The sequence below is a fragment of the Sinocyclocheilus rhinocerous genome, unplaced genomic scaffold (genome assembly GCF_001515625.1).
Source record: "Sinocyclocheilus rhinocerous isolate Xijiao unplaced genomic scaffold, SAMN03320098_v1.1 scaffold2267, whole genome shotgun sequence".
Taxonomy (NCBI): Eukaryota; Metazoa; Chordata; class Actinopteri; order Cypriniformes; family Cyprinidae; genus Sinocyclocheilus; species Sinocyclocheilus rhinocerous.
The window spans coordinates 201,112-228,467 of NW_015625573.1; the positions used below are offsets into that span (position 1 = coordinate 201,112).

The 27,356-nt window shown below is 35.3% G+C and overlaps 5 protein-coding genes across 8 annotated transcripts in view; 3 read left to right on the forward strand and 2 right to left on the reverse strand.

The window, feature by feature from the left end:
• prrg1 (proline rich Gla (G-carboxyglutamic acid) 1) overlaps nt 1–4,439 on the forward strand; it is a 14,417-nt gene extending 9,978 nt beyond the window's left edge. Inside the window, exon 5 of the transcript XR_001641163.1 lies at nt 4,429–4,439. The gene's annotated coding sequence lies outside the window, so the exon portion shown is untranslated. The remainder of the gene's footprint in view (nt 1–4,428) is intronic.
• On the reverse strand, nt 2,705–4,516 carry LOC107751032 (oxygen-dependent coproporphyrinogen-III oxidase, mitochondrial-like). Its single transcript, XM_016566603.1, has 3 exons — nt 4,135–4,516; nt 2,810–2,953; nt 2,705–2,709 (listed from the first exon to the last, which is right to left on the reverse strand). The coding sequence occupies exons 1-3, from the start codon at nt 4,514–4,516 to the stop codon at nt 2,705–2,707; spliced, it is 531 nt and encodes a 176-aa protein (XP_016422089.1).
• Nucleotides 4,517–5,460: 944 nt separating this feature from the next.
• Nucleotides 5,461–11,158, forward strand: LOC107751078 (coiled-coil domain-containing protein 181-like). Its single transcript, XM_016566678.1, has 6 exons — nt 5,461–5,594; nt 6,709–6,841; nt 7,509–8,408; nt 9,246–9,392; nt 10,329–10,486; nt 10,592–11,158. The coding sequence occupies exons 2-6, from the start codon at nt 6,740–6,742 to the stop codon at nt 10,761–10,763; spliced, it is 1,479 nt and encodes a 492-aa protein (XP_016422164.1). The 5' UTR covers nt 5,461–5,594; nt 6,709–6,739; the 3' UTR covers nt 10,764–11,158.
• A 1,199-nt stretch (nt 11,159–12,357) lies between these two features.
• On the forward strand, nt 12,358–23,933 carry fsd1 (fibronectin type III and SPRY domain containing 1). Its single transcript, XM_016566098.1, has 13 exons — nt 12,358–12,475; nt 14,521–14,616; nt 14,839–14,970; nt 16,218–16,319; nt 17,684–17,706; nt 18,057–18,178; nt 18,979–19,188; nt 19,274–19,372; nt 20,562–20,715; nt 20,989–21,071; nt 21,175–21,426; nt 22,037–22,125; nt 23,028–23,933. The coding sequence occupies exons 1-13, from the start codon at nt 12,461–12,463 to the stop codon at nt 23,136–23,138; spliced, it is 1,488 nt and encodes a 495-aa protein (XP_016421584.1). The 5' UTR covers nt 12,358–12,460; the 3' UTR covers nt 23,139–23,933.
• Nucleotides 23,934–24,003: 70 nt separating this feature from the next.
• Nucleotides 24,004–27,356, reverse strand: part of LOC107750626 (signal-transducing adaptor protein 1-like) — a 13,748-nt gene continuing 10,395 nt past the window's right edge. For 3 of the 4 annotated variants that reach the window (XM_016566134.1, XM_016566118.1, XM_016566126.1), the window contains exons 10-14: nt 26,526–26,618; nt 26,287–26,352; nt 26,091–26,156; nt 25,524–25,640; nt 24,004–25,405 (exon numbers count right to left, since the gene is read on the reverse strand). In XM_016566134.1, coding sequence (XP_016421620.1) covers nt 25,362–25,405; nt 25,524–25,640; nt 26,091–26,156; nt 26,287–26,352; nt 26,526–26,618 — 386 coding nt within the window. In that variant the 3' untranslated portion in view covers nt 24,004–25,361. Of the gene's footprint in view, nt 25,406–25,523; nt 25,641–25,888; nt 25,935–26,071; nt 26,157–26,286; nt 26,353–26,525; nt 26,619–27,356 lie in introns of those variants that run through there. The other variant, XM_016566142.1, reaches the window with a different exon arrangement.

A 27,356-nucleotide genomic window follows, 5' to 3' on the forward strand; every position in this document is an offset into this window, starting at 1 on the left:
GTTTGATAACAAAAGATCTGACAAATAATTTACCATGTTCCTATAGCATAATGTACAATGTATTTGATGTTTTTAAGTATTCTGTTTCAAGGTTTATAAATGCAAATGAATCACCATTTAATGTTCTTCCTTTAAAATTAATTTCAACATATCAATTAATGCTAAAATGCACCACATTTACAACCTGAATTACTTTGCATACATCCAAACAAGCACAAAGCGGTAGTTCTATGTTGTAACTTATTAACTTTGAGTAAACTGATGAATATTGTTTAACCATGCCAAATGTGAACTTGAATACATATCATGCAGTTTTCTTATTTGTAAAAACTATTAACGGCATGTCAGAACTGATTTTTTTTTAGGTTTATAAACAACTAGACTACTTTATTGACCAGATTTACAGTATAGTATATCACATTAAACCACATATAAAAACACTTTATTATTTTGTAATACACAGAATATCAACATTATAATGTCCTGAGAATACTCCTAATTATGATTCCTTTTTTAAAGGGGTCATATGATGCTTTTTTAAAGATCATTATTTTGTGTATTTGGTGTGGGACCAGAGTCCTGTGACAGACACGGTGATGAAGCTGGTATGTATTTGCAGTACACAAGCCACAGTTAAGACAGCTGCCTCCACTGTGATGTGACCCTGTCTGCCAGTACAGAAATAGATAGATGTTAGCACATGACAGGACACAAAACGAAAATGAACAGGGAAAGAAAAGCAATAATGGCATGGCTCTTACATCAGCACACGGTAAACATGACCATTTAGACATACGTGATTAACACATCCATTCAAAAACAGCATACCAAAGTCATTACAGGTTTCGAATACACCAGTAGTCATGATTAAAGCAGTGCAAGCAGAAACAAAGCTGCAACTAAGTAACACTGTCACAGGAGTAAACACTGCATTTCCAGTGAATCCATACAGCCAATGGCAGTGATAGAAAGTTCATTACAGCCAAGCCAGTAATTGTGTAGTGCTGCTGTCAGACAGCATAAACAATCAATAACTCAAAGGATGAGAATGTGTCCTGTGTCCTGAGAAGTTGATTTTCTGTTTTAAGGAATGTTGTTCTTATTGAAGTTGCTGCTATGTTTGGTATCACTGAGCTAATCCCGAGACAAACCCACCCCCCATTTTCACAATTCCCACCCAATAATGCCAATATTGATGACTGGTTAAATCAGATCCATTCTTTAGGGTTTCGTAAGACCTCCAGCATCTCGGCTTCCTTACTACCTTTTGTGGGCTCATGCATGTACTCCCACCTGAAATGAAACATTTATGGCTAGTGAGTTAGTAATATTAAATGATAGATTAATACAATAAAGACAATTTAAATGACACTAAAGAAACAAGTTTACTTTAAAACATTACGTTGAGTTTTTAAAAGGGTCATATCATGAGGAATACCATTTTCCTTTATTGTTCGAGGTTATCGTAGGAGCTCATTTTCAGAAATGGTTGTAAAAAAATTATCTGTTTGGTGTGTTTTGTTATAAGTGGACCTCAGGGGAAACATGAAAAAAACCTTTCAAAAAAAGTAACATTTCTTTCAATTCTATAAGTAAACATTATAAAATATTTAAAAAAATAAAAGCTCAAGAGGATGGTCCATGGTAACAGGCAGTAGCAGATGTGACAAAGTTGGCTAAATACAAAATCCTTTACCTAGCAGTAAGTGGTAGGGACATCAGGATGCTCTCGATGCGAGACCAAATTTCACCCCTCTGTCATACACTGAGTTAAATTCGACATATCTAGGAATCACAGAGAGTTTGGTTAGCTGCTGAACATTTATATATGACATATATATTATATGACAAACAACATCAAATTCAATTCAAAAGACAATTACAAATGTAGTCATAACTATGCTATATTATCATACTACTATAAAATATTGAATAATGATGAACATGATTAATATTGAGTTATTTTAATAGAAACTAAAATAGACTTAAGACTGAATTTGCATAAGATACTATTTTATTTGTTTGTATATATATTTTAAGATATTTTTCTGTATGTTGCTGGCAATTTAATATTTTCAGCATTATACTATAAAGCAATAAAAATATATTTATATACATTACTGTTCAAAAGTTTGTGGTCGGTAGTTTTTTTTTATATGTGTTTGAAAGCAGTGTCTTATGTTCACCAAGGCTGCATTTATTTGATCAAAATACAGTAAAACAATACAATTGTGAAATAGACGTTTTTGATATATTTTTAAATGTGATGATTGTAAATCTGAATTTTCATTTCCAATACTCCAGTCTTCAGTGTCACATGATCCTTCAGAAATCTATCTAATATGCTGATTTGATGCTCAAGAAACTTTTCTTATTATTATCAATGTTGAAAACAGTTGTGCTGCTCAATATTGTTGGAAATCATGATACATTTTTTTCAGGATTTGTTGATTAATAGAAAGCTCAAAAGAAATATAACTTTTTGTAAATTTTATTTGTATCTTTTTCACTGTTTATTTATTTGTGCTGTTGCTTGTAGTTAGATTATTTGTTCTTATTTTCTTTATTTTTATTTGACAATATCGTTTTTTCCCTAAACATAGCACATACCGAACCGTACTGAAACTGCGACTCTAAAACCGTGATACAAACCGAACCGGGAGTAAGTTGAACTGTTGCACCCCTACTTGAGACCACTGACGGTTCAAACTTATTTCAAAATTAAAAACTAGAAGTAGAACTGAAGATATAAGGAACTGGTTTCTGTCACACTCTGCATTCACTTCGAAATGAGAAGTAAGTCTCTCACCATCTTTCCCTTTCAGAACTTTTCCACGGCTGCGCATTTGCTTGGCGGCCTCTTCAGTGAGGTTCCCAAACACCACGGACACGTTCACACCCGCTTTCTCGAAAACCTTCCCATCTTGCATCACACAGCTGATGCCACCACCACCTTTATTAGACACGAGAAACATGCAATCGGTTTTGTTACAGTGTAACACCAGCACGAATCTTCTAGCTGATATTTAATGTATGAATGTTTCTGTTTTATAGGATAACAAAGCAAAATCGAAATCTTTCCAACGCTCTGTTGGGAATCACTGATCTATGGAACAATTAACTTTTTAATATAGCAAATTGTTATAATATATAATTAAGCACACATTTTTGGAACAATGATAGCTAAATAATCTTTAGAATGCAACATTAAAAAGATGCATTACAAATATATATATATATATTATGATTAATAATATTCATATTTTGACTAAGTCAATTAAAACAAAATGGAATGTTTTAAAATGTAAAATAAGATTTTGCCATTTAAACCTGACACTTCACCAATTACATTATGGTTTTAAAAGGACCATTTGGAAAGGCTTTCCGACTTTGATGTTGGATGACAAAATAACTTTATAAAATTCATACACTAGATGGTAGAGTACAGAGTGCACTGTGTAAGTGCATAGTGTATAGTGTCATCTGGGACAACTTAAACTCCATAATTATTAAATAAAAAGTAGAAATTATGACATAAAACGTTCACATTATGACATAAAAAATTAAGACGTAAGAAAGCCTAAATAATGAGACAAAAAGTCAAAATTACAACAAAAAACCATTATGACAAAGATTTTAAATTATGAGACAAACAGCCATAATTATTACACAGGAAGTCACAAATATGATAAAAAGTCGAAATTATAGGATATAGTCAAAATTATGAGATATAAAGTCAAAGTTACAACACACAAAGTTATAATTTAACCAAAAAAGTATTTTTATTTCATAAATAAAACTTTTTAATATCATAAATGACTTTTTATTTCATCATTTCCACTTTTGCAGTATGTTATGTTTACCAAAACATTATTTTTTTTTTTCTTATGTGGTGGAAATGGGCTCCCAGCCTCCCACATATCTGTAGATCCAAACATAAATTAGGACTTTGGACCACCATGTGTGCCACCAGTTGTTATGGTAATTATATTTTATAAGTTTTTTAATAAGTTTCATTCATACCATCACTGAATAGGTTTTTAAATGAAAAACACATTCAATGAATTAAATTAATTATAACTTCATAAAGTTAAACGTTACATTAGAAAAGTAGGGCAGCAGAAATGAGCTAACCTTCCTTTCTACTCCATCTGTCCACCTTGAACGTGCCTCCATCCACCTCCTCAAGGGCTTTACAGAATGCAGCCTGTGTCTCCATGATGAGCATCTCCATTCTCGTAGACATCGCGTCTTTCCTCTGCTCCAAGACCCTGATGTCAGTGACTGGTAGAGACATGAACGACTTGCATCTCTCCCGTATGTCCTCCTCTTCTTCTTCAACCGTGGATACCTTCGTTGCCATTTCGGCCCGCTGAAAGTGACTTACACCTGCCGTCAGAACACCAGTGACAGCTGCTGCCCCAGCAGCCAGAAATACACCTTTACCGTACCGTCCGAGTGAGATCCTCCCCGGCGATGCATGAGACATCTGTCTCGTTCCTGCTCGAATGACCATTTTCCTCCCGGAAGAAAGGCACATTTACGGAGGGTAGAGTAACGGGCTACAAAAGAGTGGAAATCAGCTGTGCCATGCGCAGAGCGGGACACTTGGCACAGTCTTGCTATTGATCTCGCTGAGTTGTTTATTGTGCACAAAGCTATAGAAGTCATTTTGTCTACTGAGCGACAATAACTGTATCGGTCCACGACCTGCCAATTGATAAGATGATCATAAATGGGTGTAAAGTTACTATATGCAGTTTTGTACGTAGTTCAGTTCTGCCCGCGGAGTAGTGTCTTGACTTTTCGAGGTGTATTGTGGGAAATTGCGTTTTTTTTTCCTATGAACTGTGCTTTATTTAATCTAGTACGGAATACATATACCATTAACGTGAAAGTATAAACTAATCGTAATATGTACTTCCGAGCTAATAAAAATTAATCTTTTAATAATGTAGTGCCAGTATCTTTACGTTATTTTTCCATCGCTGTCCTGTTATAAATACCTTTTAAAATATTATTGATAGTATAATAATATTAATGCAGAATAATTGTTGCCTTTGTGCTAGTGTTGTGTTGACAAGATTTTTACAAGAAAGTGAAATCTAGAAAAGTGTCAGGGTCAGAAAAACCTTTTTGGTATGGTTGTTAAAAATTATAATATTGCCAAAGCATACGTAAAAATACAATGTAGAAAATAAATAGTTAATTAAGGTGACGTAAGTAAATAAATTAAGGAAATAAACTATTTTAATAAACTATAAACGATTTTGCCAAACAAACCAAAGTATCCTTTGTTGTACCCTTTTTCCCCCACTAACTGTATCACAGATAAAATCTGGCTGGATCTTCCGTCTACATTTCAAAGAGTCTGCGCATGTGCGCGCCCTCACGACAGGCCGTGTTGTGCGTCTCTATGGCAACACCTGTTACACGCTACTTTGAAGCTGAGGCCAGCAGAGGATTAGAGCGACCTGCTCGCTAATGTACAGGTGCGCGTACAGACCAGATCTCTGGAACATAGGCCGGCTAATGAATTATCATTCATTATTTTTGCACTTAACGTGAAGCAACACCAAACAGAAGTTCTGAAGGTAAGCTCCATACATTTTTAGGCGCGGAAAGTAATAAAACTGAATTCTAAAAGCAGACAATAGGTTAACTATCTAATGCAATGACAAGACCACCAGGTTTTGTGTTGTAATATTAGCCTTAATGCTCGTTAAATTGTTATTTTATCACGGAATTTCGTATTATAATTATTTAGGCATTGCAGTGCATTTAGTGGAATAAACAAATGTGTGTGGCATTTACAACATGAATATAAAGCTTCCCTTTAAATATATAAACTGCGTCTGCAAAGTATGAGGTTAAAAAAAAAAATAATATAGACGAATGAATAACAATTTAGAATCACAGATAAGATATTTCTTATTGGACAGCAATGGAGAATATTGTTAGTTTAATTGTCCCTGTATGAGGACCAGTGTTACTTTAGTATCATTGAGATACTATTATAATTGTATTCATATTTTGAAATAGTTCTTATTTTTATTATATTTTGCGTTTTCATTTTAGTTAAAGTTTTGTAATTTTGTTGTGTTTTAAATTTTTTAAGTTAGTTTTTTTATTTAGTTTTAGTTCTTTTAATGAAGTTAACATGAAGTTAAATCAAGTTATTATATTTGAATGAACTATATATATATATATATATATATTAAAGGTTTTAGTTTTAGTTAACTATAATAACCTCATTATGGATCAGTTGCCATGTCTACACACCTGTGTTTCACTTTCTGAAACTCTCTGACATCTAATTTATGAGACTCCAAGTGGTTAGAATCTAAAGCCCTAATGCATTTGGGCTTTATTTATTACATAACCCTAGCTACATTCATGTCAACAAACCTACCAAGTGTGTTGTACATTTATGTGAAATGTCACCTATATAATTGTAATTGTAATTTTATGTAACTAAATTAAAGTGTGAATTAAGAATGATCAATAAATTGGTCAATAAAATCTGACATTCATTAATAAATTGCCAAATAATTATTTCAAATAATTATACATATTTATAATAATTTCTTTACACCCAAAATCAGTTAACTTTGCTCAAAATAAAATGGTTCTATCACCTTTTTTGTTTGGAAACAGAAAGGAGACATTTTTTTCTGTGTGCTCCATTTTTCATTTGCTGTGTCTTAGGATCCTTCTATAGTGAGAAAGTGAAGAGACAATGAGTGATTCTGCAGTACAGAACATTCCAGATGAGTATGAGGATGACTTTGAGAAAGACCTGGACTGGCTTATCAGTGAGGAGAGCAAGTGTGAGGAACAGGTAAGTGAGTGAATGTGCAATGATGGCAGAAACCGGTTCATATCTCTGAGACTTCTGGTCTCTGAGAGTCTTCTGGTGTGTGGTATTCCATTGCACAGACGCTGTACCTGTGTGTGTGTGAAATCTTCCCTAATGACACAGATCCATACACACTTTCACTCACCCAGAGAACTCTGTCTCATGGCACTGCATTATTCAACACATACGCTCTATGTATCTGATTCACCCTTTAGAAAACATGCTCTCCTTAAAGGGATAGTTCATCCAAAAGTGAAAATTCTGTCATTGTTTACTCGCCCTCAAGTTGTTTCAAACCTCTATGAGTTTCTTTCTTTTGCTGAATACAAAAGAAGATATTTTGAAGAATGTGGGTAACCAAACAGTCTCTGGTCCCCATTGAATTCCATAGTATTTTTTTCCCATATTATGTTAGTCAATGGGGACCAGCAACTGTTTGATTACCCACATTCTTCAAAATATATTCTGTATATTTTTAAAGTTCAACAAAAGACAAAAAAAAAACTCACAGAGGTTTGGAACAACTTGAGGGTGAGTAAATGATGACAGAATTTTCTTTTTTGGGTAAACTATCCCTTTAACTCACACAATGCCAAACTCCTTTTATTGTGGCTTTCTCAAACTGAACACATTATTTTCTCCAACAAAGGATCCTGATGACGATGACGTTGAAGCTCAGATAGACAAAGAGCTTGAAGAAGATGTGCACAAACACAAGGAAATGGTTGATGAAGAAGCGGATGAAAGGTGGCCAACGACCATGGAGCCATTAGAGGGTGCGTTAGATACTGATAGGGATGATCTTGTAACCTCTCCACATTTACAGAACAATGAAGAGCTTGATGAAGAAAATAAATATATTTTGGATAAGATTCAAGAGGCTAACAAACAACTCCAGGACCAGGATCCTCCAGACCAGAGCCGGCAGAGACGCCTGCAGTTTAAAGACACTCTGGTTGACCTGGTGGTGCCTGCGCAAGAGTTTGACGCTCAAGAGAACAACGGCGCCTCCTATAGGGACGTAGAGGAAGAGCAAGAGGTATCCGGACAAATGCAGAGACTGAAGATCTCTTCAAGAGAGGAGAATGAGATTGGAGAGCCTGACGATGAACATAATGAGGGAGCAAAGGAAGGACGGGTTTTGGTTGAAAAAGATGGAAAGTTTGATCTGGTGAGTCTAAAGGAGGTGGAAAGTCAAGGATTGCTTCCTCCCTTGCCGGTTTCTCACAGTGGCAATCCGCGAGCATCTTCACGGCAAAGTGAGTCTGGCCTCCATCTCTGCAAGAGTCCTGTCTCCTCACTGAGGCAAAATTCTACCTCACCTTTTCCCCCTGGCACTGAGTCTCTATACATCCCCAAACCTCCACCGAAGCACCGAAACAGGCCCAGTTCTGCCAGGCCATCCCAAAGGGGAGCATGGGATCAGGGCAACAAGCGGAGGGTCCAGTCTGCAAATGGAGCTCCTTCACACGCCACTTTCACTCTGTCACCACAGCAGAAAGAATTACTTGCCAAACTTCAGCAGCAGAGAGAGAGGCAAGCAAAAGAGGTGTGATGTGGTTTTAATATTAGTTTAATATCAGTTTCTGTCATAATGTAATATAAAAACTGATTTAAAGCTGCAGTCCTTAACTTTTTTTGGTTAAAAATGATCCGAAATCAATATTTGAGCAAGTACATAACCAGCCAGTGTTCAAAACTATCGCCTTACTTTAGCCCGATTCACAACGGTCAGCTTATAATAATGTTTTCTAATTTGAGTGGTACCGGTAGGTTTTCACAGGAAATTTGAGCATGGCACTGTGTCATTACGTCACTTCTGTAAACATAAAGAAGTTGTCCCGGCTACTAGGCTTTCACATGTGAGGATCCTGCAAGTGGCGGATCGTTTATAGCCTTTTCTCACAGCAGCTGGAATAATTAAATGTATCATTTTGATAGCGGATTGTTATCCAGAAAGGACTATATGTTTATAAACACATTTGAATGAAAACAAATTATATTCCAGTTTTAAATGTGCTTCTGATTACAGATAGCCTGGGATTACAAAAGCATAATTTGCTTTTTAGGTTAAAAGAATTTCTTAATATGAAATTCGACTGGTATGACAATTAGAGATTAGACTGTCCAGAAATTGAAATCTACATGCTAATATATATACATGCACTATATTCACATAGTCACGTAATGCTGATGTTGTTTAACATTAACAATTTGAGAATAAAGTATAACAATAATAATAATTTGCACGGTTTGATGTGATATGAGCTAAACGATCTTTAGATTAAATTGCCATTGGTAGCGCGATTTATTGTAATGCTTTTTTCCTCAGTTGGTCAGACTGTTTTTGTTGTCCTCCTTTCTGCTTCTTCTGGTTCCTTTTCAGGATGAGCTGAAGAAAAAAGAGGAAGAGGAACAGAAGCGTCAGGAGAATGAGATAGCCTTCCGAACGTGGCTTATGAGGAAGAGAGAGCAGCTGCTGGAGGAGAGGAGAGTTCAGAATGCCCAGGAAATGGAAAGGATTAGCTGCAGGGTATGTCCACCAGGGGGAGCCGTTTAACCAGAAATTGTGATGCCAGGACCCCCTCTGCATAAAACATGAAGGCAATATATATATATATATTTTTTTAAAATAATTATTAAATATATTTCATTATTATAAAGGCATAATTGCCATTGAAATAATTACCTTCTATATTGTAATTATGTCATTATAAAATCTAATTTTATATTTTTATTATAATATTTTTATATTTTCATTATTTGATTAAAAATAAAGTTAAATACTAATATTGTGAAATATTATTACAGTTTAAAATAACTGTTTTCTGTTTTTATATTTTTAAAATTTAATTTATTTCTGTGATGGCAAAGCTGAATTTTCAGCAGCCATTACTCCAGACTTCAATGTCACATTTGTTGTTATTATAATAATAACATTCCTTATTATTATCAGTGTTGAAAACATTGTGCCCCTAAATAGTTTGTGGAAACACATAGAGTGTAAGTCTGTGGGAAATACTGGAATATATATCCTCCTGACTACCAGGAAAAAACTGTTTTGTGAATTTAGTATTTTGTCATGTCATTACATTGTTTAGACTTTAGAGCATAAGAAACATTTTGAAAAATAACATTTTTGAAAAATTATATTTTATTAATATGTTATGCCATGTCCTCAGTAGAGGACATCGGGACTTTACAAAGTCCTGTTTTTAAAAAAATAAAAAGACATGAATAGACATAATCAGGAATCAATTTTCATTTTTTTATACCAAACTTTATATAAAGATGATTCTCAACTATGTTATGAAAGATATTTTTCTTTATGCAAACTGTGTGTAAAATGGCCATAAACTAGTTTTTCCATTATATGCAATGTATCTATAAACTGTATCTAATTTGCAGTGTGTGTGTGTGTAATTTATTATTGACTTAATGGAATTAATTGCTTTTGTCGTTCTGCCAGAGGGACTGTGGTGACCCAGAGGAGGCCTTTAAAAATTGGCTCCAAAAGAAACAGGGACAGCAGTTCAAAGACAAGCAGATAGAGGAGATGAAGAGACTGGAAAAGGAGAGCGGCTTTTGCCTGCACAGCCGAGAGGAGAGTGAGAAGGCCTTCAGACAGTGAGTTCAGCACCATATATTATTCTTCTAAAATCAGGAAACAGATGGAGAATTGTATTTAAAACCAATGTGAAAGCATTTCCCTCTTGCTCTGTTGTACAATAGGTGGCTGAAACGAAAGCGTACAGAGAAAAGAGCAGAACAACAGGCAGCTCGAGAGTGCTCACGCAGATTCATGCTGGAAGAGCGCAGAGCAAGACGCATGCATGACCTCCACTGCACTGTCAATGAGATCAAACCCTTCCGATTCAGTGACCCCTATGGATACCGCTACTGATCACCTCATAATGTACACGTGACCATTGTTACAACCAGGGTCTGAAGTTCCTCCAGTTCTGCAATCACAGTGCTTACTGCTTCAAGAGTCATCCATTCATCTGTATCTATGGTTACTGTTCTATTGAACTTCTTAAAGTTCTGTTGTCTCATCTCCATGATACAGTGGATGAAAGAACATGTGGTTAGGAACACAAACAGGAGCTCTCTTTTATTAATTTTCCATTCGTCCTTTTTCAAAATACAGAGATCAAACAGGTGCTTGAGTGGATATCCCTGTTCCAACAGCTTTAGGCACTTAAAATAATTGCTACTCCATGATGATTTAATGTTTTGCATAACTGCTGAATCACCAGATATTCTCATTTTTTGTTTAGCTGGCTATCCTGTAGATTTGCCACGTGTCCACTGCGGGCACTAGTGTGCTACACAGCTATTGCAGTCTGCAACAGGAACAATATTAAAGCAGCAGTTCAGGACCAAAGCTTCAGATCAATGATCTGTATGTGGGCAGATGACATAAAATGCTTTGGAAAAGGTTTATACTTCAGCTAAAACTATTTTAAATGGCATTTCTTTTATCATTATTTTTGCATGCATCTTTATGACCTTATATTAACTGAGAAACCATATGGAATATATGTACTTTTAAAATATTTTAATAATTGCAGGATCATTAAAATAAAATCTAGGGATGGTACAAGTGCGTTTAAAATAATGAAAAGTAAAATATATATATATACACTTTGCCTTATACATTCATTCAAATTAAACCGTAATCTGAATGTTAATAGAAAATAGTTGGTTCTGGTCTGATGTGTATCATCCTGTGTTTGTGAAGTTTTTATTTATTTTTTTTATTTTTTTTGATATTGTACTTAAGTTAAATGTTTCACAAATTTAAAGAAATCAAGACATATAAAAATAAGATTAGTTTTGCACATGATCATTAATTCCACAACAGTCCCAAAACCCTCCTTAAAATATAAAAACAAATAAAAAAATTCAAAATAAATAAAACAAAAAAGCCTTGAAATATCATTATATGTACACTACCAATAAAAGGTTTGGAATAATTAAGATTTTAAGATCACCAAAGCTGCATTTATTTGCTGAAAAATACAGTAAAAACAGTAATATTACAATTTAAAAGAATGCAGTTGATTTCTGTGATAACAGGTGATTTTTAGCAGCCATTCCTGGAGTCTTCAGTGTCTCATAATCCTTCAGTTGCTTTTTTTTTTTTTTACTTTATTTTTGATCAAATAAATGCATCCTTAAGCTTAAGAGACTCGTTTCAAATTTATTGTAATTATTCCAAACTTTTGACATATATATATATAGCCTACTTTAGGTAGGCTATATATCTTGAGACAAATATATGTTCAACATATGACACATACGAGTGTTTACTGGCAACAAAAGTTCACATTTAAGGTTCATATTTTGTTTCAAAAATTTACATAATAATAACATCATAACAGTGAACAGTTGCACATTTGTTGTGGAGATAAATTAGGAAACCACATTACCCAGCATCCTTGTCGTGCGCCTGCGCAGAACTCATTTTGCCGCTAACGAGTTGTCGAGGGATGCAATGCCCCATAGCAACATCAGTACCAGCGGAGGAGCGCTGTAGCGGACGACCTAGGTTAAATATCCTGAGAATATCTGAAACAGGTGCTGCATGCGGACAGCATGGACGACCAGAAGGTAAGAAGCAACCGCCGTTATAGAGAAATTACGAATGACGCGCTTTTGATGAAAAAGAAAGGATGCTGCGTGAAAGATACTAAATCCGAAATACCGTTAGCTTGTAGCTTCACTTGTCACGTCCTCCGCCCATTGTGTTAGTAGATATGTGTCCTTATAAAGGACAGTCTGAAAGTAACAACTTCATACGGTTAGGATATGCACTGTATTTAAATGCATGATGTAGGCCTGTAGGTGAAGATTTCCTTAAGTTGATTAACAACAGCCAGTGTGAATCACCAGAAACCGCCCCGGCTCTCGCAGCTCTGTAACGCGCAACGAGTATTATTTTCAAATATTCATTACAGGAAATGCTCTGAAGGGAGAAAATCATATTTCAGTATAGTCATAGATGAATGCCCACAGGCCAGAGAAAATTTTGGTGCGGGGCAACCCCAAACCGGCCTGTATTGTTACAAGCTTCTGGCTTCAGGGAGGCGCCCCGGATATAAAGCCGCTTCTGTGTGGCTCATCATCAGTCACAAGTGGCCTGGATGAGATGAGAATGAAACATGACATTTCTGGGCAACCCTATGTGAGCGACAGTAATATCAGCTCACTCTCCTTCATCTGTCTAACGTGCTTTACTAGTCTTTTTTTAATTTTTTTTATTAGAACAGGAACATAAACATATGCATAAACACATGGGGGATACAAAAAACAATTAAAAGGAAAACAAATATACAATTATTTTACAATCATAAAAGTTACAACTTATTTATGATTTTTTTTATAAGATTGGATGTTTTTAAGGCTTTTTTATTAGAGGAGATTTTTTGAAGTGATGAGTAAAACAAAAGTAAATCAGAAGTGAATATTTTACAATTAGGTTTAAAATTAAGGCATCTCGCTTTGTGAATGTGGAATTTTCCCATCATACAAATAAAGTCCAGGGCATCCTCTAGCTCCCTATTGTCAGAAACAACAGAATGAAAGAGAACCTTGTGCTTTACTGGTCTGCAGGCTGCACTTGTCTTCCCATGAAACACTCTAAAATAGACAAGGAAACAATGACGTCGATGGGAAAGTATCATCTAATGACATCTAACAAATTCTGTTAAAGGTGCACTAAGTAATTTATTGCTAATTAAATTGTATTTGTTTTCTTTTGTGAAAATAGCACTTTTGAGAAATATTAAAATGATTCCAGTCATATCAGTCTTCTAAAAAATTAATTATTCTTCATGAAGCATGTTGCTCCATCATTAGCACTGGCATGTCAAGATCACATGACCAGCCATCATGCAATTGCTCATTTACTAATAACTTAACAAACCAAAAAATTACACAAATATATTTTCCATATATATAGGCTAGTTACACTATTAGCTCAGAAAACATGTACAGTAATAGCATAGTTATACAAGTTTTAAAATTTGTTATATTCTAAAGCATAAAATAAAAAAATATATAATTGTTCGTATGTGATCTTTATATGTGATGAGCTTAAAAACGTGCAGTAAGCACAGTAATAAAAGCTGTAAAAATTGTATATATTAATTTGATTTAATTTCTATAATATATTTACATTGTTTAAGGGCGTAAAATTGTCAAAATATAATTGCTCATAATATGTGTTCTTTATATGCCATGAGCTTAAAAAACATGTATAATAATATTATTTAAATTGAAAGCGTGAAATGTTCAAAATATAGCTTGTGTGATATTTATATGCAATGAGCTTAAAAACATGTACAGTAAGCAGAGTAATAAAAGATTTAAAAAGTGTTATATATTAATTCTATATAATATTTATAATATATTTATACTATTTTCATTTAAAGACAAAATTGTAAAAATATAATTGATATTTATATGCTATAATAAAAGCTAACACAAAGCAATGATACAATTCTAATATAACTATCACCTTAATGAATCTGCTTTGTGAGACAGGCCTGCAGGGGCACGTGTTGCCATTGTCAACCTATTATTGTTTTGATTAAGTTTTGGCTTTATATGACTCATGCATGTGAAATCAGAAATGCATTCATACACTGTTTCAGGAGTCACTGAAGAAGATTATCACTACGTTGGCTCTGAAGAATGAGGAAATTCAGAATTTCATCTGCTGTCTAAAGCAGAATCTAGAGAACTTAGAGGTAAACACCACAGCAGGCCTTCTGCTCTTTTTACTCACATTTACGTATTGAACTGTTTGATGAATGAGGAAATGTCTTTGTCGGGTCTCAGATGGCCCAAATATATTGCAAGCACAGTGTTTGTCCAGACACGTTTCACTAAACCAGCAATTTGCAACAGCAATACCATTTTAAGCAGGAGGAGACAATCCAGCTTTAACTCTGCATTCATGGTGTTTGCAGGTGAATTCAAACCGAGTGCAGGAGGATCTGGAGTCAGAGTTTAGTTCTCTGCATGCTGTCCTGGATGAACTGAAAGAGGGCATGGTCACACGAATCAAACGGGAAAGAGCCAGTCGCACATATGAGCTACAGGTAAGAGTGCTGTGAGGATCCCTAGCCATAATACAGGTTTAACACATTCTTTCTAAATTAATTCAAATGTTTTATATTTGCTAGACTAAATGATCAGATATATCAGTAAAAGGCTGAGTGAGACGGCTTTAGAGCTTGTGCATGACTTAGATGTGTCATGTTAAGAGAAGGATAATAAGAAATCCTTGAGGATTACAGTGTGTGTGTGTGTGTGTGTGAATAATCCAGATTGCATCCTTGTATCCCTGTACTGTACATCTGAAACAAAGCATTTTACCTCTTTACCTCTGTCACTGAGTGACATCTGTCATTACAATCTTCATTTCTTTACTTCTTTGGAAGAATATGATTTCAAAGCACTTCCTCGTGACTAAGTGTGTGACCCTGAAGTTACAATGTGAAAATATTGATGTTAACCATTTTATCCGCATGTTTTTGCAAAAACAAAATCCTGATGAAGAGCCTGCGTGCTCAAAACGTCACCTGTGTGATAGGCTGTTATTACATTTTTGTATTTTTACAAAATACAACTGTTTTCCGCAACTGTAACTAGGTGTGCCGACTTTTTTCTATTTTCATTATCCACTCATGTTTTTTCCTTCTGTTTGTAGTTATTATATACTACATGATATATGATTACCTTTCAGGATATTTTATTTATTTATTTTTTGTATTTACTCTGCCTTTCAAAAGTTTGGGATCTGTAAGATTCTTAATGCTTTTGAAAAAAGTCTGTCTCTTATGCTCCCCAAGGCTTAGGTCTGGGCGATATGGGCAAAAATTCATATCTCTGTATTTTTTGTAGCATAAATTTCTTTACTGTCACTTTTGATACATTTTTATTGCATCCTTGCTGAATAAAAGTATTCACTTTTTTTTTTTTTTAATAAAAAAATCTTTCAGACCCCTGACTTTTGAACAGTAGTGTACATCGATTACATGAAAACACATTTTGACTTAATGGCAATTACTAGAACAGGTGACAAACCAATTGTAGTAATGTAGCAAACTATTCAAATCAAATGCAAATAAAGTTAAGCTTCTAGTACAGAGAAAAACAGCAGTATGCAAAATACAACAAAGCTACAACAATTTAGCACACTGCTAGATAAGTTTATAAGACTACCAAAAGTCCAAAAGTTGATATAGTTACTATAGATGAGTAGAGTTATGTAATCATTTATTAAACTTCAACCAGATTATGTAATTGTCCAGTGATATTATTATTGTTGTGATGGTCTTTTCAGAGTCAGCTGAGTGCATGCACCAAAGCCCTAGAGAGCTCAGAGGAGCTGCTGGAATTAGCCAATCAGACGCTCTGCTCATCTGAGAATGACAGCTTCACTCAGGTACCGCCCACTTGGAATCTTTACAACACTGTTACAACTAAATGACTCATCTATTTACACTTAAAGGGCTCCTATTATGCTCCTTTTTACAAGATATACTGTAAGTCTCACGTGTCCCCAGAATGTGTCTGTGAAGTTTCAGCTCCAAATGCCTCTCGGATCATTTATTATTCCATGCTGCTGCTCCCTGCCCCCTTTTCAGAAGAGGGCAGTGTCTTCACAGCTCATGCATTGGATACATCAGCAAAAACAAACAAAACATCTTCATGTGTTTAAAGCCTTGTCAATTTAAACTCCCGATATACGGTTTTCTGAGTGCACAGAAAGCCAGCGGTCAGATGGCACGTTGCGTGAGTTCTCTTTCATGTCACACAAAAAAGCACACAAGTTCACTTAATGTTGGTAATGTCTGTGAATGTAAACAGTTGGGGAAGAAATCACACGTGTATCATTGTATTAGATCGGTGAAGTGGTGTCTCTTGGATATGGCGACAACACACTACTATTGCAACTCAACCAGGCCTCGTCCCTTCATATTTTTGTGTTTATGCCTTGGGCGGGAATGATTTAAATTAGGGATATTGTGACATGTATGTATGTTCCCGGAAGAAAACTATTACAATCGAGGCATTTGAGGGAGTTCAGAAACAGCGCTTGCTTACTGATATAGAGAATAACTCCCTAAAGAGTGGACTTTGCATATCTTTTTCATGCTCAAACAGCAACATAATGCATTGAGGGAAGTTAAAAGTGTAAAAAGCATAATAGGACCCCTTTAATGGCTTTATGGTGTTTCAACCAATTATCTTTTTTGATACACATTTGAATGAAATTATATTTTTACAATTGCTTTTAGGAGACTTGTCCTCAAAAATTGATTTAATGATAGTTATTTGATTGTTTGTTTACAACATTTTGGCACTGCTGTTGCTTTCTCTAACAAAGTGGCAAATTATGTCAGATGTTGCTGGCTTTTCGTGCTAACACGTGCTGGTATGACTGATGTATTGTGTTTTGTTGAGACTCAATGAGACTCAGTTCTCTCGTTCCCTATCTCTCTCTCTCTGTCCCTTCTTCTTTTTCTTGAATGAAATTATATTTTTACAATTGCTTTTAGGAGACTTGTCCTCAAAAATTGATTTAATGATAGTTATTTGATTGTTTTGTTTACAACATTTTGGCACTGCTGTTGCTTTCTCTAACAAAGTGGCAAATTATGTCAGATATTGCTGGCTTTTCGTGCTAACACGTGCTGGTATGACTGATGTATTGTGTTTTGTTGAGACTCAATGAGACTCAGTTCTCTCGTTCCCTATCTCTCTCTCTCTGTCCCTTCTTCTTTTTCTCTTTCCTCTCTGCTGCAGGCCGCCAAAGAGATAAAGGATAGGTACTGTACAGATGTCTATATTTAGATCTTTGATTGAGTTCAATGCACAGTGTAGAACATCTTCAAACACTCCTCCTGAAAGTTCATTCATTTTATCATTAACTCATTTCATCTTTTTTTTTTTTCTTTTTAGCAAAATTCTAGTAATTTTATTAGTGATGTTTGGCTCATTTTGATTTCGTCTGACTCCGCAGGTGTGTGCGTGTGTATATGCATGGAGTGATTTACTGTGCCCTCATTGACGCTTTCCTTCAGGACATTCCCACATTCCTGTTCTCAGTCTGTCAGATGAGTTTTATTGTCTTTGTAGACTGACTGTGAATGTTTATTGTGGGTCTGTATGTCTGCAGTGTGACTATGGCTCCAGCATTTCGTCTGTCTCTGAAAGCAAAGGCCAGTGACAGTATGAATCACATGATGGTGGACTTCACTCAGGAAAGAAATATGCTACAGGCCATCACATTTCTTCCAGGTCGGTGTATCATCAACAAGGAAAGGTCATGAACGGTTTAAGCAAAGCCCAAATGATAGATTTCTGCCTATTTTGCATGTAAACGGTTTTATTGGTGTCATGCCAATGTGTGGAGTGTCAATATATCTGATGGTTTAACAGCTTTGACGTCAAGAACAGAAAAATACAATACTTCCAAAATTTCACATAAATGCTGACAGATTTTCTTGTAAACTGTTCAAACTGGTTTTTGTTGTACATGTAAACACTCTATGTTTTTAACTAAACATTGTGCAAGTAATCCCTAAATTCAACCTGAGGCTGGGTAATAGGATGGCATTTGTGATCAAATTTAATCAAATTGAATTTTAAATTAATCAATGAATAAACTATAATAATTGTATTAAAATTAATATAATCATTTATAAACATTATTCATGATTAATAACTATAATAATTTCAGAATTTCCATATATAACCGTGGCACAATTTTAAGAAAATCTGACAATAAGCAAAAAACAAGTGTGTCACGAGTGGGTGCTTCCAGTGTTGGTTGATTATATTGTGACCGAATTAGTTTACATTTTTATGACTTCATTATTTCTCTTTTACTGGATCAAATAAAAAAGTTATAATAATATAAAATTATATACATATATAGATTGTTTACATTTATTATTTACATTTTGAATGACGATAATTTCAGAATTTCCATGTCTCATGTTTCGGATTATTGGGACTCATGAAAATGTTAGGCTTTGGCTGGTATCTCTGAACAAAGGTCTCCGGTATCAGATTATCTCTGTTCCTCTCACCTTTAGTGCCTGCTACACCTGAAATTCACGTGGCTGAATGCCTGGTGTTTGATAACACAGTCACAGTGGTGTGGACCTTACCTGAACCCGACTCCAAAATCGACCACTATATCCTGGAATATCGGAGAACAAATCATGAAGGTCCTCCTCGGGCTCGAGAAGACTACCCCTGGATGGTGGTGGAAGGGATAAAAGAGACTGAGTACACACTCACGGGTAAGTGTTGATATTTGTTTTGCAAGTGATCTTTTCTTGAGAAGTTTTAGATAAAGTTGTGACCATGATGTCATTTGTTTTTCAGGCCTTCGTTTTGACACGCGTTACATGACCTTCAGAGTGAAGGCATGCAATAAAGCTGTGGCGGGTGAATTCTCAGAGCTGGTTACTCTAGAAACACATGGTAAGTTGCATTTACACATACACACACACACACACACACACACAGAAGGTAATGAGGCATGAAGTTTCTTCTCTGCACAGAGAGAAGAGTCTAACAGAAGTTACAAAGCACTGTAAAAGCACCTACTAAACAGTCTGTTAAAGCCTGATTTAGAGACCACTGCTGTAGTACGTCTGCCCTTTTGTGAAATAAAAGTTAGGGCTGTCAATTTAATGTTAATCTATTTTAATTATATTAAATCACATTATATTTAGCCATTTAGCAGACGCTTTTATCAAAGGCGACTTGCAAATGAGGACAATAGAAGAGTGCAAGTGTTAGAGGGTCAAGTGTTTTTTTTAATTAATATGTTAATTAATGTAAATTTAGTGTAATTAATTCTAAAATAACAGTAAAAATATAAGCAAGTAATAATGCCCCCTTACCTATCCATTGAATGCCTATTCAATGCATAATAATTTTTTTTAATTGTCTATATTTAGATTATGTGATTAATCGTGATTTAATTTGATTAATTGGCCGATCATGCAATTTCAATTTTTTAAATTATGGAAATATATAGGGCTGCACAATTAATTAAAATAAAGTGAAACTGCAATACACGATTATCAGATCGCAAAGGCTGTTATTTAATTTAATAAATATAAGCGCTACATGGTTCAAAGTGAAGCACAGCACTGTGTTCTTTTACGTACAAGCAGCTACTTATGAAAAATAATGTAATAATAATTTTCTTTTACAGTTCAACAGTACAATTACAGTTGTTATATCAATATACTTATATAACTTACAAAAGTTATATTGAACTGAAATTACAATTACAATTTTTCTTTATTTTATTTTCGGAAATACTTTTTATTTTACAGTAAAATATTACAAAAGCAATCTTTCTTATTTTGTTTAATATTTTTATTTGGTAAAATAATATAAATAATAATAATTATTATTATTCTTATTTAGTCATACTGATATGTAATCACAAAACAAGCACAGAAAACCTAGTTTTTTTTTCCCCAATCACAATTTTTATCTTTAAAAAAAAATCAAATCACAAATTATTATTTATTTTTTTACCTCGTGCAGGCCTAGATTATTTGGGAAGTGCTGAAAACATGAAAAATAACATTTTATTTTTTAGAAAAACAAACTTAACCTCTTACCTTTAAGTCTCCCTGTCATTTGCTTCCAGCATTCGTCTTTAAACTGGACGCAGGTTCAGCCCATCAGAACCTGAAGGTGGAGGATCTCAGTGTGGAATGGGACAGCAGCGGTGGGAAGGTAGCTGTCCAGGACATCCGTAAGGAGAAGAACAGGACCAGCTCTCCTATGCATTCTCCTGCCAGGTCAGAGTCACACCTACTATTTTAGGACACTTACAAAGTGCTGTACACAGACAGGATTGCCCCTAAACAGCTGTTTCCATCAAATAAATTTGTTGATTGCTTCTCCTAGCTGACTATAGTAGACAGAAAGCAGATGTTCAGCATGGCCTCTTTACATATGCTGTCACTGGCTAAATTGTGTGCCAAAAGCAGCCTTTGCTGGAATGTTCACCCAGCCTTAAGCCAGAAAACTGCCCTGCTTGTCCAATCTTATAATTTTTTTTTCTCCCTCAGGACAGCCATGATGTCCCCCAAAAGAGCTCCATCTGCTAGAGTGGGCCGGGACCGCTTCACAGCAGAGTCCTACACTGTCTTAGGTGAGTCAACACAAACATATTGCACTGAGCTACAAGACACTGAAGAACCCTCAACTTTGAGAGTGTTCATTCAAAAACTCCCCAAATTCTCTCCAATGTCCAGGAGACACCATGATCGATGCAGGGCAGCATTACTGGGAGGTACGGTTTGATAAGGAGAGTAAGGCGTTTGCGGCAGGAGTCGCTTTGCGGTCTCTAAGTCGCTTTGATCAGCTTGGGAAGAGTAACGCTTCCTGGTGCATCCACCTTAACAACTGGCTTCAGCAGAGCCTCACAGCCAAGCACAATAATAAAGCCAGAACACTGGACTGCCCCATTCCCGACCACATCGGCATTTACTGCAACTACGAAGAAGGTGAGTTAAGCTATAAATATGACTAAATGAGTAAAATAGTGCCACAGTAATGATGAAACTAACTTGTTAGCTATGGTAAAAGCAAATGGATGATGTTGGCTGTGTGAGAACCGACTGGTTGCAGCAGTCACAGATTGTATATTTAATATAGTGGTTGACAGATATATTGCTGTGGGCAGTATTTGGCTTTTTTAATTATTGGCATTAGCTGAGTTTTATGTTGACAGTGCCAGGACTTTTGTGCGAACAAATAGTCACTATTTTTCTTTAATTGTGAAAAATACTAAAATCTGATTATAGAATCAATAAGTTGCTCTATAAAGTATAAATATGTTTATTTTACAGTTTTTCCCCATCAGGTTTTTCATATTTATTTTTCACTTTTTTTTTTATTTGGTAAATCATTTGTAAACATAAATTTAATTGCAGCATGTGTCATTTGTATCTTTAAATTAAATTAAATTGCATGATATTGTATATCTTTACATTGGCCATCAATCACCCTGCTCTTTAAGATATTGGCATCGGCCATCAAAAAAATGCATATCGGTCAACCACTAATTAGTTACTTGTTAACTAGTTTGTTCTTGTTTTTCCTCTCCCCTTTCAGGCACATTGTCTTTTTACAACTCTAGAACCAAAACTCTCCTTCATACCTTCAGAACCAAGTTCCAGCAGCCTGTTATACCAGCCTTTATGGTAAGATATAATACAGCTCACTTTGTATTTAATCACACATAAATTAGGGATATTTTGAACATGCTAGTCGGCTATAATTAAGCTAAACAGGTATGTTTCAGAGTCCTTTGCGTAAGATGCATTCTTGCATTCAAAAACATCTAAGTGGAGTGCAATGGAATGGAACAGAATGCAGGTCTATTTTTAACTTGGCACCATCATAAAAATGCACAGTCATGGCACAAATTGCTGCAAAAAATAAAAAAATACGCAAATCACAACATGTTTGTCTGGATATGTGTGCTTGTAAGAGCGGTGCTTCAAATGCAGTGCAACTTTAACTAACTTACTAAAAAAATAAGAAAAAGTCTACATTTATTTGTTTACCACCAGACATTTTTATCCAAAGTGACCTACAAACTTGCACAGTACCAAGTTAGACTAACATACAATCTGCCTTACTGATGGATACGTTTTTCTGTTTGGGTGATAAGTGTCAGAAACGGGACATTTATTTTGACAGTGTTGAGACTTTTATGCGAGTAGAGTGCTGTTAGGATGACATTTTTTGTAGGCCAAAACCTGAAAACCTTTTTTGGCTAAAAGCCTGAAATAGGTTTTGTGGTTATCACAAGCTCAATATATTTTCCCGTTTTATTCTACAACAAAATACATCAGTAATACCCCCTTGTCATTTTTAAGCTTTTACTAACAAGTAGCTACATGGGACTACAGAGGTTGCCGAGGACATAAAATGTCATCACACTGAACGGGAAAACTCATCGACTCACTAGTCCAACTTTAGTGCACTTACAAACTATTCTAACTCAAACTTTCAGAGAAAATGTTTTTTACATAAAGACTGCAAGAGTTATCAGAAGCTTAATGGTGGTGATGCTGAAATTCTCTTTCGCCCCCTATAGGTGTGGAATGGGAGTTTCTCAGTGCGGACGGGCCTTCAGGTACCCAGCATCGTGCTGAGCGGTCAGAAGCGAAACAGTAATACAAGCAGCTCTAATGCCAGCCTTACTTAAATCATACTTCACTCTAGAACTGCTACACGTACACACGTTTGGAGAACATCTGGCAACCCTGACATAACACTGGCACAACAAAGCCTGGAGGCTCTTCCTATCATCAGTATGTCTTCCCAGCCCAGGGGGAGAGCTGCTCTAGTTTGCTTTCCTCATTCCTTTTAGCTCACTGATCTGGATCCTATGCCTTTCAGTGTCCTGAATTGAGACATGATGTGGTATTACTCTATTTCAACATGCTAAAAGCTTTAATAGCCTTGAGTTCATGTGCATATCACTAGGGCCAAAAGTTATGTTTTTTTTTTGTAGCATTTGTTCATTCAAATCACAGTATTTGAGCCACATTTGAAGTTATTTCAGTGCAACAGCAGCATGTTGGTGTTATTGTTTGAATTCTCAAACGAAACTGTATTGTTTACACACTGAATGTCTTTAATTATATGCCTCGAATTCTGCTACAGTAGCTGCTTCCGAAAACATTTTAAACGTACAGTATCAGAATAGCACAATAATCTTAATCTTAATCATAGAAATCAAATGCCTTTTATAGAATGTATTAATTCAGCAGTTCCAGCATCTGAGGAGGAAGGAGGCAGGTTTAACAAACCATTTGGTTGTGCACAGTCAATGGTGTGTGTGTGTGTGTGTGTGTATGTCCATGTTCATAATCTGTCACCCAGAAAGGTACTTTTCAGTGTTCTTGATGCAAATATTTACCAAACTTGACTTTTTTTTGTATGCCTGCTGCAATTACAGATTACAGAAGACAGCGATTTTTGTTTTCCACATTGCTGAGGAATAGTTAATCCAAAAATGAAAATTCTGTCATGTTTTTCCAAAACTGACTCGTTTCTGTGGAACACAAAAGAAATTTTAAAAAATGCTAGAGCTTTCAAGCTTAATAAAGGATATAAAAGCATGTGAATTGTCATAAAAGTCCTCCATATATTCCAAAGTTTATGAAGTCATTTGGTAGTTTTGGGTAAGAAACTGCGATTTAAGTCAACAGATATTGATAATCTTCCCTTCCAGTGAACTGTTAATTCGAACCATTGCAATTAGTCAGTGAGACATTTGAACTCCAGAACCAAATCAGTCTGATTCATGGCTGAATTGGATTGACTGATTCATTGAAAAGAGCCGACTCAAAAGAATGATTCATTTATGAATCGGACATCGCTACTACTTTCATTAAGAGAGCAATTTTTTTTTCAATTGAAAGTGAAAATTTAATTTCAGACTGTTTATCACACAAAGCTATCAAATGACTTCAAAAGACTTAAAATATAACGAACAAGATGTATGGACTGTTTTTATGCTGCTTTTGAATTATTTTTAAAAGCTTGAAAGCTCCACATGGTACTTGAATTGGAAAACAAAGTCATACAGTTTTAGAACAACACGAGTGTGTGTAATTAATGACAGAATTTTTATTGTTGGCTAATCTTAATATAATCTGCAATGCTTTTAGTCAAACACCTGAACATTTTAAACATTACTGTTTGAAACTAAAGTCAACCTGTAAAATTGTGCTATTACACTACCTGTTACGTCAATAAAACCAATGCCAAACATACTTATTGTCTTGCACATCCACACAAGGAAGTAAGTGTGACACAGTGTACGTTTTTCCCATGATCAATGTATTCTCAAAATATATAGTATAAAACAAGTTTTAACAGGAACAGAAAAACAACATTTGTTTGATCTGTTTCTCAGATCTGGAGAAAGAAGACCTGCAACTTCCCCACATAGTAAAGTCACAATATAGATCAACATATTATCAACAACCATTTGTGATTATAGCAAGCCTGATATTTTTATGATCAGAGACAGAGAACGGAGACGTAGACCAGCTTATCTGACACACAGGAATTGAAGACAAAATATTTAAATGTGACTTTTCATCTAAATAACTTCACAAACAGCAGTAGTGATTTACAGTCAGCAGCTATGCAATGCAACACATGATGATCGATATGTTTGTCTAATAAATGATTGTGATAACTAATACATCATAATGCTGAAAGGATCAATAAAGAAAATTTGATTCAAGGGCCTATTTGTGGATCCAACTGAACAGCAGTGGGCAAATATCTCAGATACAGTGTTCAGGCGAGTAAAGCTGTATAGTATAGATTTAAGACGAGCTTAATACTAAGGAATGATTCCTCGTTCCACAATGAAATCATTATTATCATCATCATCTTACTGAGATTACATTTATTCCTGGTTTCGTCTCCTATTAAGAACCTCTTGGAGCTCATCTGTTAAGCACAAAACCACAGTGAGTTATGGATTTGTTGGCGTAATTGCAGATATCAGAAGCAGGAAATATTGTTCTGATTTGAAAGTAAAAGATTTAGAACAAGAACGTGTTCTTACGTATGTCAACATGTTGCCGCTCACTCTTGGGAATATTCTTAGGCATGCTTGACAAACTGTTGCTTCGGGAAGTTGTTTTAGAGTAGCCAGGAGGTACCAAAGCTTTTCTTTCACCATCTACATTAAAACAGAAAACATTAAGATGCCTCTGCTTTTCATTGAAATTATTAGTAAATCCACAGATCTGCCAAATGGTATTAGGGAAGTGATCAAAGCACTGGGACATTTATTTGGACTAAGTGTTTAGTAGTAGCATCAAAGAGACGTCAAACTTGTTCTGACTAAAGGTATAAAGCAGTTCATCATTGCAACACCCTCACTCATATGATTTCAGCCCAGATAACAATCTCTCAAAAACAATTCACCTGAACTGCTGTTTAATTCTGGAGACACTGAATTCTGATGTGGTATCTGATGTGGTAAATATATTTTTTACAGCATTTATTACTCTTTGTTAATGTAAATATCAAACAAGAACAATGAAATGAAGTGTAAATGAACAAAAAATGCTGGAATGGAAAATTCATTTTCATTTAGAAATGTGGGACATTGGGCTATTGTTGTTACCTGGAAGATGTGGCAGGACAGGAGGTGGAGGACTTGCTGCCTGATCCACCTCATACTCTCCAACATCTGGAAAACACAAACATACAGTAATCGAGGATCAACAACATGCATTAGAAACCCAATAAAACATTCAAAAAAAGCTAAGGAACTGCGAAACCCTAAATTCACAGATACTTTGAAGTGTATAAGGACTTACCTGAGACATTGAGGTAGGTGCTTTCATGTGTGTTTGCTTCTGACTGGAATCTTTCATTCCTTGGGACTAAACATGCAAATCAAAAGAGTTACATTACTTTGCATGTCTTCTAAAAGTAAAGCTGACAGTTTAAGTTCAGTTTAAGACACTCATTAAACCCAATACAGTATGTTTTAAATGATAGATACGTTCACTGACAGTATGTATTTGCACTTGAAGATGATTTAAAGATGTATTACCTGGTTTTGGGGGTGGCATTGGAGGAGTAGGCGAAGGGCATTTGGGACAATGCACATTTCTCTCGCCATTCTCATTTTCGGTCTCAGCAAATGCTGAAAGAGAGAACAAAAATAGGAATAGTATAAATCAGGCCTATTAAACTTAGGGTGACCATATTTTCGTTTTTCAAAAAGAGGACAGTAGGGGGTTCGTGGGTGGGGACAGGGGCGGGGCTTCGCCTAACGGTATACATAGCAAGTTTTTTTTTTTGTTTGTTTGCTTATTTTGTTTTTATAATAAATAAAAAGAAAACAAGTAGAAAGAACAAAAAAAGGATAGGGAACGCTAGTGTTAGAGGGTCATTTTTAAATAAAAATAAAACAAGTCAATAGAACAGAAAAAGAATAGATAATGCAAGTGTTAGAAAGTTAGAATAGAAATAGAATAGAGTGCGCAAATGTTAAAGGGTCAAGTTTTTGAATAAAAAAAAGGAGATAAAATTAGAAGTAGCATTAGAATAGAGAGTGCTAGAGTTAGAGGGTCAAATGAAGATGAAAGAGATGTGTTTTCAGCCGTTTCTTTAAAATATTAAGGACGGCTTGGATTGAGTTGGGAAGGTCAGTCAACCAGGAGGGAATAGTTAATGCAGAAGTCCACGAAAGTTTTATCACAGGTAGAATGCTAAATGTTTCAATACAAGCATTTCAGTCAAAGGTAATTTATGCAACATTTCAATCATTTAACCCACTTGGGAATATCAACCCATGGCAACAGTTTAAAAGTAGCCCAATTCTGTGGAAAAAAACGCGGACTTGGCAACCCTGCATCCAAGAAGAGCTGCAGGAGTCAGA